Raw genomic sequence first — 17952 nt, forward strand, 5'->3', positions numbered from 1 at the left:
ACCTAATGCCTAGGATTTGGCTCAGGCTGGCTAGGTAACTTCCATGTTTTTCTCTCATGTAGGATTGTAACAAGCTGGGTGAGTTGTTTTTCCATGTTATTGTGGCTTGTCATGAGAAGAGCTATCTTGTTGTCCATCTCATTCAGTCTTGTTGCCTCTCCTGTATTGATAAACCCTGGAGGTTGCTGATAAGGTGCAAGGAGAGGAGGCCTAGCAGAATTAATAGAAGGTCCTGAATGAGGACGAGGGGGAAAGGGGTTAGGAGACATTCCTTGGCTTTGTGGTGCATAGTTGGTCCTTTGGGCACCAACCTGGCCTTGATGGTTAAAGTTGGATGGGCCTGTTTGGTTCCCTTGATTCCATGAGAAATTGGGGTGATTTCTCCATCCTGGATTGTAAGTATTGCTATATGAGTTATTTTGGTAGAGAGCACTTACATTCTCAGTGCTGGAATTGCCCACCAAGGTGTTGGGGTATTCCTCAGAAAGGTGTCCAGGGGTTTGGCACCAACTGCATATCGACACATGGTTGACCTAGTTGACCGGATTAACTGGTATAGACTCTTTAAGAACTATGGACTCCAACCGTTTTATGATGCTGTCAAGTGTGGCCTCCTTGGCTGACATACCCTCAATGAGATACCCCTTAGTGGTCCTTTCAGCCTCTTGGGAAGATTCTCATTCCCTAGTCTTATCAGCCAAGTTGATTAAGAATGTCCATGCATCATTCTCTTCAGAAAAAGAAATAAAGCCTGCTGGACACATAGACTCTACAAGTTGCTTGGTCTGATAATCAATACCCTCATAAATAATTTGGCATAGCTGCCACAAGTCAAAACCATGATAAGGGCATTCTAAGAGGAGGTCCTTGAATCTTTCCATTCATTTAGAAAAGGACTCATGTGGTTTCTGCCTGAACTGGAGGATGTCACTTTTAAGCTTATTGGTCTTGTGAAGAGGGAAGAATTTTCTCAAAAAGACAATGGTGAACTCATCCCATGTATTAATGAAGTTTGTTGGCAGTCCATAGAGCCACTTCTTGGCCTGGTCTTTCAGGACAAAGGGTATAAACCTAAGCCTAACTGCATCATTAGTCAAATTCTGAACCTTAATTAGAACACAGACCTCCTCAAATTTCCTAAGGAAGAGATATGCATCCTCATTAGCCATCCCATGGAAATGGGGTAGCATGTTGATGAAGTTGGTCTTGAGTTCATAGTTATTCCCTGTAACAACAGGCAGACTAATGCATGAGGGTTGTGCAGCCCTGGTGGGGGTAAAACCTATCCTTAAGAGTCTTGGGTTGTTGGTCACCCATGGTCAAAGGTGGTAGAGAAGGTGGTCTTCTAATAAGACGATTACTTGAATCACGAGTCCACACCTTAGCCACCTAAACAGATATGAGGTCTCCTTTAGAAAAATTAAAGAAAAATAAAACACTTAAAAAAAAAAAACTAGAAACAAGAGGAAGCCCAAGGTAGATAGTGCATCTCTATCCCTCAAAAAGCGAAACAATGGTTCAAAAGCTGTAAAGATGCCATATAGGTTGACAGCAAGGGAACCCGTATAGTCTTCTATAGCCACCTACGTGCGACTCCAATATGGATTCTGATGTAGAATGGAGGTCTACTATACGTTTATGTTTCCAACACTCTCACTATGTCGATTTCCTGTTATCAAGAGTGGTCACCTCCAAAGATAAGTCACATGTCAATCCACCCAACCAAGTCAAGATGTAGCGTCATAGGTAACTTAATCCTATGAGGGACACCAAAAGATCGAGGGTTGAAGCATATGAAGGACTTTAGATTGGGCATACACTATTTGAAACAGAAGAGAAACAAGAAGAGGTTTTCAATAACTGATTTTTATTTTTATTTTCAAAAAAAAGAAGAGAAAATAATAAACTAAAACACTTCGAACTACTTAAAAATCAGATAAATAAAATGGACAATAATCTCTCCGGCAACGGCGCCAAAAACTTGTTTGAGTTAAAATAAAATCACAAGCGTACGGGTCAATCGTAGCTACGGGTCGAACACGAGGAGATATACGCCACCCTATTTAACTAACTTAAAAGTAATGCAAAGTGAACCAAATTAAAGTGTTAAATTAAACTAATTAAACAAACAAAAATCAATGCATCCTAACTCATAAGCATCTAACAAAATTAAAGGATTAAATCGGCATCCTAACACATGAGCATCTAACCTATCAAACTAAAGCGAATTGAAAAGAATAAAAATACAGCCACATATACTAACCACATAAAAAGAAATAAGAAAATAAAAATGCATCCATAAACCACAACCATATAAAATTAAAATAAAAGAAGTAGAGGGGGAAGAAGAAGAAGATAGAGAGAGATAGAGGAGATGGAGAATGAGATTGAGAGTTTAGATAGTAAAACCTGGATGTGCTTACATGAATGTAATTGAAAAACTTGAATACTTGCATAAACTTACCATGGCCTCCTCTTCTAAATCTTCAAGTCTTGTCATCAACTTAAGAACTTAGACTAGAAGGCTTAAAACCTAAACTAGAATTAAGAAATTACAACTCAATTGAAGACTTAAATTGAAATTAAACCATAAACTAAACCTATTATAACCATTAATTAAAAATCATAAAAGCAAACTAGAACTTAGAAAAGCCAAAAATCACAAATTAGAAGGAGAAGAAGAGAAGAAATTTCACTAAGTGAATGAGCAATTTTTACAAGAGAGGTAGGGGTATTTATAGGTGGAAGAGAGGAGAAGAGAGAAGATGGAAGTGTAGGAGAAATATTCCCTAAGAAAAGATAATATTCTCTTCTCTTTCCCTTTCAAAAAGAAAAAAAAAGAAGAAGAGAAGAATTTAATTGAAAAAAACTTCATAAGTCAGATAAACAAAATTTGATTTTACCTTCATTGAAAATATAAATTATCCAGAGATTGTGCCTGAGTTGGAGAGAAAATGTTAATAAAATATCCATTCGTGGAGAGCATGGGGTGCTTATATAGGCCTCACCATTGTGTTCCTTGCGAAAAATCACCCAAAATAGACCCAAATTTCGTCCAATTCGGAGTTGGGGAGCCCAAGATATCTCAAGTTGAAGTTGGACTGTCCAGAGCCTTTCAAATGGAATCTTTCGGGTACAGTAAAGTAACTTCTGATAATTTCATTAAGACCCCTGAAATCCGAACTTCCGCTTCACTTTGTCCCCGTCCGACTGTTAATACTTATAAATAAACCCCTACAGACCATTTTCGCGCGTCGTTACGAAAACGGCCATAACTTTTTCGTTTCAATTCGGAATCAAGTGTCGTTTGAACCGTTGCGAAGCTGACTCGATGGGCTATGCATCCATACTATTAACACCTTGAAAAATCTTAAAAACATCTCCTTAGCATCATCTCCTCCATTTTCACAATAATTCACCTAAACCCTGAAAAGCACAAGAAAGCATCGAGTAACTCTATCCAATGTGGTAAAATGTATGTTTTATGCCCTAAGATTTCACACATAAATGTGCTCATCAGTTAACTTTGGGAGGAAAAGTTCTTAACCAACATATGCATGTGAGGTTCTTATGTCCACTGATGTGTCCTCCACCCCACTCCTTTCCAAAGTCCCACCAAATGATGTGGAGACTCCATTCACTCACGGTATAGAGAGATTTGGTCCTTCTCAAGCACGCTTGGTAAGAGTTTAGTGAGCTAATGTCAATTTTAGTTGCCATTTTAGCCTTCCATGTCTCTACAAATGATGAGATCTGCAAATGTTACCCCAAAAAAAAAAGAAAGGGTAAAGTACACCCCCTTATAATGCACCCAATATTCCTCGTACCCCCCTAAGCGTCTCAAAAGTCCACGTACCACCCCTCAATATTCCACGTACCACCCCTGCTTTACACCCCTAATGCCAAATAGGTCCAAACTGTTAAGTACCACCGTTAAATGCTAAAAATTTGACCATTTTACCCTTTGTTCCATTTTTATAATTCTGAAAAGACTTAATTACTCTCACTTATTTGTTGTCCTAAACTAATTGAAAATGACCATTTTACCCATTGTTTTATTTTTATAAATATGAAAAGACCTAATTGCCCTCACTTATGTATTGCCCTAACCTAATTGAAAAAGACCATTTTACCCCTAAATATTTGTTCTTTAAAACCAACCCAACCTAATATTACCGTTGCATACCCAGTGGAGAAAGAATTCAAGAAACGAAAAGCTTGGGAGGACCTACTGCTCCGGCAAGGCGTCCAGCTCCCTGCTCCGACCACTTCCTTCCTTCTCCGGCGACGATCTAAGCCTGCAGGTAACTCTTCTCGGCTTCCCCTTCTTCTACTTCTTCTATGCTCTTTCTCTGCTCCTTCTCTGTCTCTTCTTCTGCTTCAACTTCTTCTGCTTTCCTTCTTCTTCTCCTTCTTTTGATTTCGTTGTTTAACCTAAAACAAGTGAGCGACTCTATCGAATTAAAACAATTTATGTTGCAACCTAAATTTAATAGAACCCTAATCAAAAGGGTTTTCGAACCCTAAAACGAGCTGGACCTGGACCCAGGTTGTGCAATTACGTTAGTTTAAATTGGCAGATATTAGTTTAAATTTACTTCATTGGCATTCATACTTCTATATCTCTCTTCCTTTCCCTCCCCATCCCCCCCTACCCCCAAGTTTCTCATACTTGATAATTTACTATTCGTTAAGTTAGAAACTGAATTTTATTAAAAGCTGTAAATGAGGAGACTGCAAAGAGAGCCAAGGCCTGAAAACATAACAAAGAGCAGCAAATGTAGATTGTGGAAAGCAGGAACATGGTGATTGTCCATCATAGGGCCTAGATGGGAGCTTTGAGATCTCGTTGACACTTCCAATAGCTGTCTAGAGTTGCCTTTAAGCCAAATATGATGGGATCTAGTTTCTTGGACAAAATGGTTCCCTCTCTGGAAAAAATACATTTTCCCACTGTCACCAAGCATCTACCTTGCCACTCAGTCTTTGCCTTTAGAGGTTTGCTGTTGGAGTATCAAACTCATCCAACTGTTGCTTCACCATCCCATTGAGTGGCATCAAAGTTGATGATAGCATTATATATCCCCCAAAAAGAAAAAAGTTAATGAATATGATGTACATCTACATGTAAAATTTAGCTTATCACAAAAAAAAAAGCATGTTTAATTGTTCCAGATAGCACTTATATATATGTTCCAACAAAACATGAATTACTTGACACAGTTTGATCAAATAATGTAGAAAACAGAGGTCACGTAGATGAGCCAACTCTGAGGACACTAAATGTGATAGTTGAAAGCTCTGCGAGCTTAAAGCCTGATCAAGTGACTGACACTTGGTTGATGTAGGGGACATAATCAAGAAGGGTTGAATGTCTTTTGGTCGAAATTTGGATCAATCTATGATCTAGTTCATTGCCTTAATTAGACTTTGGTTTTAAAATAGTACTTTGTAATTTAAATCTTAGGAATATGTTGGCAGTTTTGAGTCAATCCTCCTTGGGTCCACTTGGTCAAAAGCCTTGAGTTTCTTCAAGGAGATGTAGAATGTCTAGTAAGAGGATCTGCGATTCTATTGTTATTTTCCACATTCCTTAAATTTTGTCATGTCCTTTGTTTTTGGATCCCTGCATTTAAATCTCCTTCCACTAACCCTTGAAGTGATTTCCTTTGAACTTTACCATCCTTTTGAGCTTTTAAAGAGATGAATACTCTCTCCAAAAAATCCTCTCCTTCAAAAAGTTCTGTCTTTATCATTTTCTTAATTTAATATGGAAGAAGCAACTTACTTTGATGCCTATTTCTTACAGGGAAAATGTCTGGTAGTACTGGTAGTATGAATGATTGGAACCATGATGGGTACCTCAAGTATGTTAGCAAGAATTGTCATATCTGTAGTAGAAAAGCTATAATTAAGGTGTCTGGATCTGAAAAAAAACCCAAACAGGCTTTATTACAGTTGCCCAGAGATGATCAGGGAAAATAAATGCAAGGAATTCTTGGAGTGGTGTGAACCCATCACTGAACTCAGAAATACTTGTGTTTCCATAGCTACACCAGTGGTCAATCAAATTTCTCATAAGTTACGACAATCGGAGGAGATGCGCAGTTTGAAAACTAGAGTGAAACAATTGGAAAAGTTCAATGCATCACTAATGTATACTGGTCAAGTTGTATTTGTGACTATTGTTGTAGTCTTTATAGGGATGATGGCTTACAAAATGATGGTGTAGGGTTAAATTTAGTTGTAATGGTAATTCTACTGTAATGAGAGAACAATGCAATTGAAATGAATTAGGTTTCTTTCTGTTATGGGTATCTATCGATCTTAATCAAAGTGTTTGGAGTTCAAATGGACAGCATTTCCCCTAAAACAGGACAATTGTACACCTGTAAATATCACACCATTCAATTCACTGATTTAAAAGTAGTGTAAATAAGACCTCAACTACTTAACCTTGGATACCAAATAAGACAATCCTTCAATATGACAACCATTCATGTTCAAATATCATTCAAACACCTCAAATAAAACATCAAACCTATTGTTTCATCTTCATCAGATCATACAAACCAACTGTTTTTAAATTACAAACCCAAATTTCTCATCATCCTAAATAATCCAGCCATGTCAGTCCTATACTAGATGGAAACCCATGTTGAACTAGCAGCAACTCATCTCCCTAGCATCAAGCACACAAGCAAGCCATCATTTTTATCTTTTGCTCCTCAACTAGCTCCCCAAACTCATCTCCAACACCTGATACATATAAACAGAAATGTGTTAGGTATAAGAAACTAATGTAATTTAACAAAATCACTTATGTTGGCCTACAACTCACCAAATAGTAGTTCATCTGTGTGGCTGTGCTTGTTTTTGAGCTTGTGATTGGAGTTTTTTGGCAGCTCTTTTGGCTCTCATTGTGGTAGCCTTTTTGGTCATTTGTGTCATCAAATGATCTTGATCTTTTGTACAAAGGTCAGTTGTACTTGAATGCTGTGAGGATCTGGTTACCCTCTGGGAGGAGCTGATATCATCAGTTGTTTCACTCCTTTCCTTTCTCTACAAATATACCAACAAAACAACACATATTTAACAAGTTGTTATTAAATAAGAAAGTTTAGAAGAAAATTAGCAGAATTATAATGTCTTACCTTCATACCAACCCCATGTGAAGATGAGTTGCCCTTAACTGGACCACCTTTGCATGTCCTTATATTATGGCCAACCCCTTTGCATGTAGGACAAATATTGGATTTGGACTTCCTTGACTTTTTTGGTTCCTCGTCAAGTTTCCTCCTCCTATCTTTTTTTGGTCTCCTAGATTTCCTCTTCATTTTTGGAGCAAGCAATGGAATATCCTCTAAACTATTGATATCAGGACATGGTTCAATCATTTTCTCATTTGCGAGAACATAAGTGGATAAATAGAAGAATGAATCACAGTAGTCCTCTAATTCTCCCCTAATATCATGTATACATGCTCCTGCATGCCTACAAGGCAACCCAGTCGCTACCCATACACCACAATCACAGGTACGATCTGTAAGGTTCACAACAAATCTCACACCACTACCATCCAACACTTCAAACTTATTTTGCAGTGATTCTACAATATCTAACATCCTTCGTAGTGCAACTTCTTCTTCATTCGGAGTGAGTCTCTGTCAAATTGTTCCTTGCATGCACTCACAATCTATTATGCAATCTTTTCATCATCTTATCCTGATTTGATCCATTAAGGTCACAATAGGCTTGCCCCTTAGTGGTCCAATCCACTGGTTGAATGACTCTGATATGTTGTTAGTTATTTCATCACACTTGCCTCTATGATCAAATGCATGTCTCACCCACATTGATGGTGGATTCTTCATCAACCAGTCATGTGCCTCTTTGTTCACAGTTTTCATCCCATTCATTGTCATGTCAAACTGTAACTTGGTGTAAGCTTTGCTGGCAGCCCAAAAGTAAGACCTCAATCCAGTTCCACCACCCCATTTGGACTTGAAATTTTTGTCTAAGTGACGAGCACAATACCTATGGTTGGCTTCTGGGAAAATTATACCCATTGCATCAATAAGTCCCTATAAGAATATAAAAATACACATTCAAATCAGCCCATATGTAGTTTATAGAACATATAAATTTAAAAAAAAAAAACATAACAGTTATAATACCTTCTGTTTGTCTGTCATAAAGGTGAATAGGAATCCTCCGGCTATAGCTGTGGTTAAGTCGGTCCGAATACATTGTCGTAATTCATATAAGAAGAATAAGCAGCTATCTTTTCCCTCAGACTCAACAACAACATAGGCAAGGGGGAAAATGCCATTGTTCCCATCAATTGAAATGGCAGATAATAAAACTCCACTATATGGGCCTTTCAGATGGCAACCATCTAGGCCTATGAATGGCCTGCATCCCCTTAAAAATCCCCCCTTACATGCATCAAAGCATGCAAACACTCTCTTAAACTGTAGATGCACTATCACATCTCCATAAGCATCCATTTGTCCATACACATTCTCATTCTCAAATTGAATCCCAAACGAAGTCCCAGGATTTTTTTCTATCATCATATCCCTATATTTACACAATTTGAGAAAAGACTTGGAATGAGTGCCTTCATTTTCTTCTCTAGCAATCCATCTTGCTCTATAAAGCTGTTTTGGGTGAGCCTGGAATCCATACTGCTCTTCAAGCATTTGATTCATAGCCTCATTACTCAAACCTGGATCTGCTCTAAATTTGGGGCTAAGTTTTTTGGCTATCCAAGGTGAAGTGAAGTTCTTCTTATTCATCCCCCCCTTGCAATGTGGTTTGGAATAAGGGACTTGATCACAAATGTGATCCCATCAGGAATTATTGAGGCATGGATCCTCCATGGACACCCTCTTTGTTCACATATTGCCGTCACCCTTCTCTTCTCATTTTTTTGTTTCAAACTATGAAACCCCTCTTGGATCTCATAATCTTTTAACACCTGTCTGAAATGGTTGACATTTCTAAATGATTGACCAACAAACAACATGATCTTTTTGTCAACTGGGCCTTCATCATTATCTCCATCTCCCTTTGATCTACATTCTGAATCTTCATCAGAGGTATTAACCCTTCTTACATCCTCATCTTCCTCCTCTATATTTTCTTCATCTTCACGGTCTTCAACACTGTTTGAACCGTCACTGACTTCATCTGATTCTTTAGCCACATATTCACTATCAGAATCATCTTCCTCACTAGCTTCATTTAGTTCATTTGTTGGAAAACTGTTGCATGCACAGCAGTAGGAGTTGGAGTTGTAGTTGCCTCCTCTATGCGTGTAGCAGTTGTAGTAGTAGCACTAATAAAACCAACACCTCCACTAGGAACTGCTCTACTAGACATCCTCACATCACCAAATGACTTTCCAGTCGCATTCAATTTTGCCTTAGTCTTATTATAGAATGTCAACTCACCAGGAGCTCCTGTACTCTGATCAAGAACAACACTGTGCTCACATGTACTCCTCACAGTAGTAGGATTCCTCACAGTAGGCTGACTCATGTTAGTAGTAGGACTCCTCAAAGTAGACAGACTTCTCACATTTTGGCTACTTTGGCTGCCACTACCCATCCTGATACTGTCAATTTGAACTTGTCTAGGATGCAGTAATGGCTCTGATCTACTTGGTCTTGTAACAGCAGTATCACCACCCAACACAGCCAATGGATGACCATTGATGGTAACATTGTCAGTGGGTTCACTTACAAGAACATTATAGATGTGTAAGCCTATGCAACCCACCTCCTTAAAGACAGTAAACAATTTAAAGACATCAACATCATTCATCACTTCCACATCTATATTATCTTCAGGAGTCTTGTATCTGACATTGAATCCAACAGACCTTCCTTTAGGTATATGAGACAACACTATATTGTAGATGTCAGCCATCATGTCTAGATACCCAAACCTATCCACATCTATGATTTTACTATAAATTTCTACATTGTGGTGATAATATATTGTGCAAACTTCCATCCTGAAAAAAAATAGATAATAAAAGATCATGGAATCAGAACACAATGAAATTAAATTCAAAGTACAATATCATGGTGATGCTGTCCATGGAAACAATACTCGAGAAAACAACAGTGTTTCTATATTTTCAGTCCATTACGGTAGTAATGCTAACATCACATTCATATAGCAGTCCATTACAACAGTATGACTCTTGACACACTCCAACTAATGACACACCTTCAACAAACTAATGCTATCTATGATGCACATGGAACATATCGACTCTTGAAGACAACCATCATAACTTTTTAAGGCCATTGCAGGACAACAAGACCTATACCACAGACTCATAGATTCTAATAAGTTTCAAAACTATGTACCAAACTAATTTATTAGAAAAATATCTAACAAGACTTAATTGCTATGAATTTTTGTGTTTTACAACCAACAAACTTAAAATTTTGGTGAGTAAGGCTCATCCAATGTTTCATTGCCAATGGCTCCTGGTTCACCTGCCAATGTCCTTTTTCATTTAAGTATTGTCTTGCCCCTATTTAATGCATACAACTTCCTCCCTCTTTATTCAGGCACTTTATTCCTTTGGCACCTTTTTGGGCACCTCCCTTCAGGCAAGAAGCAACCCACGCAAGCACCTGATGCAAGATATTATAATATATTTGCTTTTAAATGTTCACACTTCAGGGAAGGTCTGTTGAAAACGACAACAACAAAAACTAGCAGTTGTTCTGTTTGATTTAAGAAAGGCTTAAGCTACATAGAGAAGCCCGAATGGTTGTTCCATTTAGTTGAACAAATTGCACAGAAGCCTCTAGGCGCTATTCCAGTGAATAGGAACAATCTATTATTCGACAATTTAAAAGGAAAGAAGGTATGGGTTTTTTTGTCCACTCAAAAAATGTCTTCGCAACCTGGACCTTTTGGTCGTCTCAGGAAACCAGATACTATGGGGTCCATATGATGCCATTTTTATTGTATCCAACAAAACCACAGAATTTTATTACTCTGTTAAGATAAGTGATGCCACTGGCTACATCATAGGCAAGCATAATTTACATCCTAACAGAAATCATGGACTCACTACTAACTAATGATTCTAGACCTTTATCAGTTGGATAGCACTTACAAAGCGTAGGGCAGTGCACAATCCAAATGCTAATTCAAAACTCCAACAAAACCAAATTCTCCTCAAATTGAAACTTTAACAGTACAAATGCAGAAGAACTACACAATAATTGTAAAGCTAATTCGAATTCTAAAGTTCAGATCAGCATTCAGGCTGCAACATAAATTTTTTTAATTCGAGTCGCTCACTTGTTTTAGGTTCAACAAGGAAATCAGAAGAAGGAGAAGAAGGAAATCAGAAGAAGAGACAGAGAAGGAGCAGAGAAGAAAGAGCATAGAAGAAGTAGAAGAAGGAGAAGCTGAGAAGAGTTACCTGCAGGCTTAGATCGTCGCCGGAGAAGGGAGCTGGACGCCTTGCCGGAGCAGCAGGTCCTCCCAAGCTTTCCGTTTCTTGGGTTGGTTTTTAAGAAAGAGGTGAATGGGGTGCCGCTGGTTGTCAGGGACTTCGATCGTAAAAGAGGTGCCGTTGGTTAGGGACTTCTTTCGTGAAAGTGCAATAGAGATTAGGGCTGAAGGAGGTCGTTCAAGATATGAGAGAAAGGGTATAATTGTATTTTCAAATTAGGTTAGGATAAAAAGGTCCAACAAATAAGTGAGGGTAATTAAGTCTTTTCAGATTTATAAAAATGGAACAAAAGGTAAAATGATCAAATTTTTAGCATTTAATTGTGGTACTTAACGGTTTGGACCTATCTGGCATTAGGGGTGTAAAACAGGGATGATACGTGGAATATTGAGGGGTGGTACGTGGACTTTTGAGACGCTTAGGGGGGTACGAGGAATATTGGGTGCATTATAGGGGGGTACGTGTACTTTACCCAAAAAAATTCTACAACTATATAGTCAAGCTGAAATAGAACCTCTTAATTTAGTTCAAGCTCTTCGTAACATTACTTGTGAAGGCATTTGGATTTGTTAAAAACACAAAAAAATAACCACCAAGACATACATAGAAGCATATGCATGGCTGGAAAAATTAAACCGGAACCATCCGGTTGGAATCCGAGTTGGCCGTCTTTGATTCTAGATTTCACACATTTTTTTATAGAATTTCATGAAGCAAAACACTAGACCGAAGGATTTCTCAAAAAAAAATTTCTAAATGAAAAGTTCAATCCTTGGTTACAATCACATTTTTCTAACAAAAATGCTAACCTCTTAGGCACCATTTGTTTAGAAGGGTTTTGGTGGGGTGGAATTTAAAGGGTATTAAAGCTGTACAGACTTTCCTAAAAAAATATAGGTAAGTCAAAAATGTGATTGCATCCAAGGATTGAACTTTCCATTTAAGAACAGAGATTGCAAGGAATGCAATCACAATATAGGGAAGTTCAATCCTTGGTTGCAATCCTTTTGGGTTCTTACTCTGGTGCTCTATGATTCTGCAAGTAAAAGAACCCAAAAGGATTAGATGGGAAGCTCTAGAGCATCAGAGTAAGAACAGAGAAGAGTGATTGTGCTCTTGGTAACAATTTCTGAATAGATTTCTGCATCTGGGTTGAAGTTTGAAGAACCAAGCTTCTGAACAGATTTCCGCATCTGGCTAAGTGTGCTTTGACTGCTTTCTATCTCCATTTGGGTTTCAGAAAAGAGGGGAGGTGCGAGGAGTGATTGTGCTCACATAAGAGAAGAGAGACTAATTGGAAGCTCTTGAATAAGTGAGAAGAGAAACAAAAATAAAGAAATCTTTAAATTTCTAGAACATGCAATAGCAGACGTAAAGTAATGAAATGTGGAGGGATAATGTTGGAGGTACGATGTCTTGTATTTTGTCGTTTGCATAAGTGGGCTAATTCCAAAGGGCCATTAAAAGGCCATAGGGACTGAAAGGTTTTTATTTAAAATTCTTGTATAGAATTTTGCTATAAAGTTGTAGCAAGCAATCTTTCTCTGAAATGCAATCTGCGATAGGTGTGAGGACGTGTATTTGTAATCCTATTCTCCATTGATAGTGAAACAAATCTCAACTCATCGTGGACGTAGGCAATCTTTCCAAACTACAGAAATCTTTGTTGCAGCAACTTTGTGATTGTTGTTTGCGCTTTCCATTTTTTTCTGCATTGTTTTAGGTTTCCGTTTTGCACAAGAAAACCCAAAAGAAAGGAAGGAATGTTGGTGGATTTACCTTGAGAAAAGAATATGAGACATCTATGGCAATTGCAGAAACACTTGCAGACAATGTTACCTGCGGCATCTTTGTGCTCAAGCATGCGAAGTTGTGAGACATCTTATAAATAAAACACCGATCCCAAGGCCAGCAAGCTCAATTGCTGAAGTCAAACCATCGATCGAACCACCTGCATACATTCTAACCAGATCTCTAGTTTTCTGTGTTCCATATGCAATGCCCTTTGCAGTCTATGTTGAAGTCCCTAAACTTGGTGTTTCTTGGTTGCATCCTGCAACACCAAAATCCGCATATGCCCGAACAAAACCATGGTTAAATAAGAGAACAGCAGCCCCCTCAGATGTTTCAGAAGTGGATCAAAGTTACCATGGAAAATTAATTTGGGAGGATCCTTAGAAGGTAGGTCTTAATAACCAACAGGGGATGAAGAGTTACTATCATGAACATGCGTAGGAATAGAATAGTAAAAAAATACTTTATCAGTTATCAACCTATTTCAAGAAATTAGAGACAACAGCTAAGGGGTTTGGAGAAGCATGTTGAAAAGTGCATTGATTATGAGCCTGCCATATAAAATAAAATGTAATAGAGGCAACAACAAATATATTTATTAGGCTTATCAAGAATGCCAATATTCATATTATAGAGAGGACAGAATGGAAAAGATGAATAGGTGGAGCTTAGAAGACTTCAGTCTGCATACCTAAATGCCCTGCAAACCAAACTATTTAGAAAATCGGTAGTAGAGGAAAACATGTCAGTCAGACTCAACCTCCTTATTAACAAAAACACAAGTGGAATTAATGTTAAAAAAACAGAGGCTAACTTCTTCCTTGAAGATACTCCACCTATTAAGACTTTCCAACAAAAGAGCTTAAACTTTGGGTGAACTTTAATTTTGCTAAAACCTTCCAAACTCTTTTGAATTGATCATAGGAACCATCAATAAAATGGCTTTTGGAGAGATAAGAAGCAGCCAGTTCAGTGGTGAGACCCCAACCCTAGAGATGGGTGAAAAAAGCACATCTGAAGAAGAGGTTCTATTAAGATTAATAGCCAAAATAGCTTTAGCAACTTTTGGAGGAAAGAGAGAATAAATTAAACATCGGTTCCATCCACCATTATACTTAAGGCCATGAACTTAATCATAAAGAGGGTGCTGATTCACAGAACCTCAAACAACAAATCCATCAATAGATGGAATCCAAGCGTCTCTCTATATGAATACATGTCTACCATCCCTTATTTTCTAGCTCACTAATTTCCTCGAAGTCGGTAAAACTTTCTTAACACTATTCCAAAACCCATGAAACCATTCTTGGGTTTAAACATAAGATTCAAAAAATGCGCATTTTGAAAATACAAACTCTTAAGAACTTGAGCCCATAATGAACTAGGAGAAGTCAACAGTCTCCAAGCCAATTGGAGAATGAGAGACTGATTATGGACAGTACTAGTCCTACACCCTAATCCTCCACATGATTTTGAGCGACAGATAGAAGACCAAGAAAGAGAGATAACCTTTTTATCCCTAGTTGTTCTCAATCCAAAGGAAAGAAAAGATAGAATCCAATTGATGACAAACCAAAAGCAGAGAAAAGGACACAGGACATCAAATAGGTAGGAAAAACATTAAGAACAATAAGCACAACCCTTCCCACTTGGGATAAGAAAGACTCCAAGCCGACTCTTGATTCGATTTACTAATCGACCAAAAGCCTGCAATTTAGATCTAAGGATTGAAGTAGGGTTCCAAGATAAATAGATTCAGAATCAATATCAAGAAACCCCTAAGAGTCTAGAAACATAGCATCTAGTGTCTTTGACCAAATAGATCTATTGAAAATCACCCCACTTTTCTCAAAATTGATGTGTTGGTCGGAAAGATCTTGAAATAAACCAAGAATATATTTAAAAGTAAGAATATCATTCTTATTAGCCTAACAAAAAAATGAATGTGTCATTGGCATATAATAAGTACGAGATTTTAGAACAAAATATATGCAACTTAATTCCTCGAAACATATTCATATCTCTAAATACTTTAAGAAATCTAGACAAAACTTCAAAACAATGATGAGGGGCCTAGGCCGGTTCAATAAGTTCAAAACTACTACCTTCAAGTTTAATAGAGTAAGAATAAGATGATACAAGATAACCAATCATATGACACCGTTTAGAGTTAAATCCCAAAAATTCAAAGATTTCAGTATGTAACCCCATTCAAGATGATCATAAACTTTTGATAGATCAAGCTTTAATGCTACCCACCACCTTTTACCTTTGTATCTCTTAAAGAAATGGAAGGTTTCATGAGCAATAATCAAATTATCTACAATGTGCCTATCTTTTATAAAACCTGAAATGGTAAAATGAACTTATGTAACCCTAAATGAATCCCTATTTAGTTAGGAGAAAGCACTGCTAAGTTGAACTGGATGAATCTGAAATCTTTGTTTGAAGATTCTTATCGGTGAAGATGATCGCCAAGCATTAAGCAATCCTTAAATGCTAGCACGAGCCAATTCGTGACAATCGTAACACATTTGCCCGCATTGCCAATTGTCATCTATGAGAGAGACAGAGAGAGAGGACCAATAGAAAATTTAATCCTCTATATCCGTTGGCCATGAACAATGGTACTAATGGGTTCTTCATCAGAACAGATTTCTAATTCCCCAATTCTCCACCGGGGATTAAATTCTATTATATGGGCACTGGATTCTTTCTCTTCTTCTTTGAAAATCTCTCGGTGGATACACTCAACAGCTTGTTGAGTGACATTCCTTCCCCTATTAGTTTCTTCTTCTCTTCATACCTGTCCTTGATTCTCCCATCAAGCTTGTAACCCAGAAAGGCAGGAAAGGCCAACAACTCTTCAATTTCTCGGCCCATCTCCTCGATCAAGTATTCCATTTTCTTCTCTAATGACCCGTAATTGTACTGCAATATCTGAGGATGCTTCTTGCTCATGGTATGAATGTCATCGTAGGAGAGCCCATAAGCCAGGAAGACCATGATCACCTTCTGCAAATTCTCACAGCTGGTTCTGGTCACTGCCCCCAACGCCAGAGCTAGCTCCTTCGTTTTATATTTATACCCGATCTTCACCAGAAACCCCAATTTCACAGAGAGGTTCTCTTTGAAAGATAAGCTAAGAAACAGTGGTGCTTTGATGAGGAACCTGAATATATCAATTGAATTCAACCTACATTGCTTGAGGAACTCAACCCGAGGACTCAACTTCCTATCCTTGCTGACACTGAAGACATTTGGGTACACAAGAACGATCTTAAAAATTTCAGGGTCTGTCAAGCCAACGGAGGATCTGAAGAACTCGGTATGGCTTCGTAGATGCTCGGGGCTGTAGGTTAGGACAGATGGGAGTTTACGCAATACGGCTCCCGTGGCACTTTCATCTCCACCGCTAAGCTCTATGAGAATCATGGTACGTGGAATTAGTTGCGTTTCCAAATCCAAATTAAGAAGTGCGGGGCGTCGAACGATCAAGTTGACACCATCGAAATGGTTCAGGTAAAGAATCGTCCGCTCGATCTCTTTAGTTGGCTTATGGCAGAACACCTTGAGATTAATGTTATTGAGAATATGAGGGAGTTCTTCCTTTGGAATTCCCTGGTTAAAAAGCAATTCAACCTTTCCTGCAAAACCATAAAAAAATTGGAGTTCTGTAAAGGTCAAAAAACGTTCGAGCTTCACGGGTTCGATCTGCCCTTTCAAATCATCCCTTAGAAAGCAGAGGAGCGGTCCAATTTGTTCTGCGGTGAGTATTTCGGGGCGTTTGGCTATCAAACGACAGAGAGCAAAGCCATCGATTCCAGCCAACTGCAGAGAACGAAGTCGGTTTCGCAGAGACTCCAACGTCCAAACTCTGAGAGGTGGGTTCTTCTCCAATAGAAGTTGGGTTTGTTCTTCTCCAAATGCAAACTCTTGGAAAAGCGAGAAAAATGATCCTGAATACGAAACAATATGGAACACTAATGAACCTCATTCTTTCTGGTTCAACTTCCGTAGATACTTACGGATCGATAACATGAGTGATTGAACTGAAAGATAAGGTTAAAATTACCCCATACCTTTGAAGAGATTGGAGGACGAGGAGGAGGAGCTGCTGTTGCGGCACTCAGTCAACAACTTCGGAGAGGCTCGAAAACTCACCGGAGCTGAAAGGGGTTTCTGCACTAGACCTGTTATTCTACCGAACCTTCCCACGCAACAACGTTGTTCCTGGGGGAAGAAAGTTGCCGCAAAAGAAATTGTAGGTAAGGTTAACGTCATCTGCAGAGTAATCGTCACTGCGTTGGTGCAGTTGCGACCACAGATGTTCTTGCTGCTTCCAGTTCCGGATGAGCGACGGAATCAGAAAAGCACATTTTTTTTCTGCTCTGGTTAAGGGTTTTGCAGAGGCGACGAGAAAATGATGGATTCAGTCAAATGACTGGAGTAAATACCTGAGGCGACCGAGTATACCAGCGTCAAAGCCCAACAAGGGCCCCAAGGATATCGGCTTATAGATAAAGAACCTCTAGGCTCAAGTTGGGCACTTGGGCTTATAGGTTTAGGGCAGGATCTGGATTTGCGCTTTACACAGGAAAGAATTAACATTTAGGGCGGAGGGGGGAGAGCGTTTTCTGTGAGGGAGCGCAGGGTCACACACG

General features: G+C 38.6%; 2 protein-coding genes across 3 annotated transcripts; both read right to left on the bottom strand.

Annotated features, from left to right (window-relative positions):
• Positions 1-6688: 6688 nt before the first annotated feature.
• Positions 6689-8714, bottom strand: LOC122655944. The gene is made up of 5 exons (XM_043850341.1): positions 8178-8714; positions 7851-8084; positions 7155-7664; positions 6990-7062; positions 6689-6759 (listed from the first exon to the last, which is right to left on the bottom strand). The coding sequence occupies exons 1-5, from the start codon at positions 8712-8714 to the stop codon at positions 6689-6691; spliced, it is 1425 nt and encodes a 474-aa protein (XP_043706276.1).
• Positions 8715-15868: 7154 nt separating this feature from the next.
• LOC122648776 (transcription termination factor MTERF8, chloroplastic) lies at positions 15869-17701 on the bottom strand. 2 transcript variants are annotated; one of them, XM_043841997.1, is made up of 2 exons: positions 17371-17701; positions 15869-17247 (listed from the first exon to the last, which is right to left on the bottom strand). In XM_043841997.1, the coding sequence occupies exons 1-2, from the start codon at positions 17570-17572 to the stop codon at positions 15983-15985; spliced, it is 1467 nt and encodes a 488-aa protein (XP_043697932.1). In that variant the 5' UTR covers positions 17573-17701; the 3' UTR covers positions 15869-15982. The 2 variants fall into 2 exon arrangements, 1 of the variants encoding a protein (XP_043697932.1); XR_006331129.1 differs by having other exon boundaries at positions 17054-17247; positions 17364-17516.
• Positions 17702-17952: the final 251 nt, after the last annotated feature.

This window comes from Telopea speciosissima, chromosome 1, assembly GCF_018873765.1.
Source record: "Telopea speciosissima isolate NSW1024214 ecotype Mountain lineage chromosome 1, Tspe_v1, whole genome shotgun sequence".
NCBI lineage: Eukaryota > Viridiplantae > Streptophyta > Magnoliopsida > Proteales > Proteaceae > Telopea > Telopea speciosissima.

What these genes read in the sequence shown, in the direction of transcription:
- LOC122648776 (XM_043841997.1), bottom strand. Translation starts at nt 17,572, where the DNA reads ATGACGTTAACCTTACCTACAATTTCTTTTGCGGCAACTTTCTTCCCC. An exon ending in GTCCTCCAATCTCTTCAAAG is followed by an intron (nt 17,248 to 17,370) that starts GTATGGGGTAAT and finishes TTTCGTATTCAG; the next exon opens with GATCATTTTTCTCGCTTTTC.
- LOC122655944 (XM_043850341.1), bottom strand. Translation starts at nt 8,714, where the DNA reads ATGAATCAAATGCTTGAAGAGCAGTATGGATTCCAGGCTCACCCAAAA. An exon ending in AGAATCCACCATCAATGTGG is followed by an intron (nt 7,665 to 7,850) that starts GTGAGACATGCA and finishes ACAATTTGACAG; the next exon opens with AGACTCACTCCGAATGAAGA. An exon ending in CACATGGGGTTGGTATGAAG is followed by an intron (nt 7,063 to 7,154) that starts GTAAGACATTAT and finishes GTATATTTGTAG; the next exon opens with AGAAAGGAAAGGAGTGAAAC.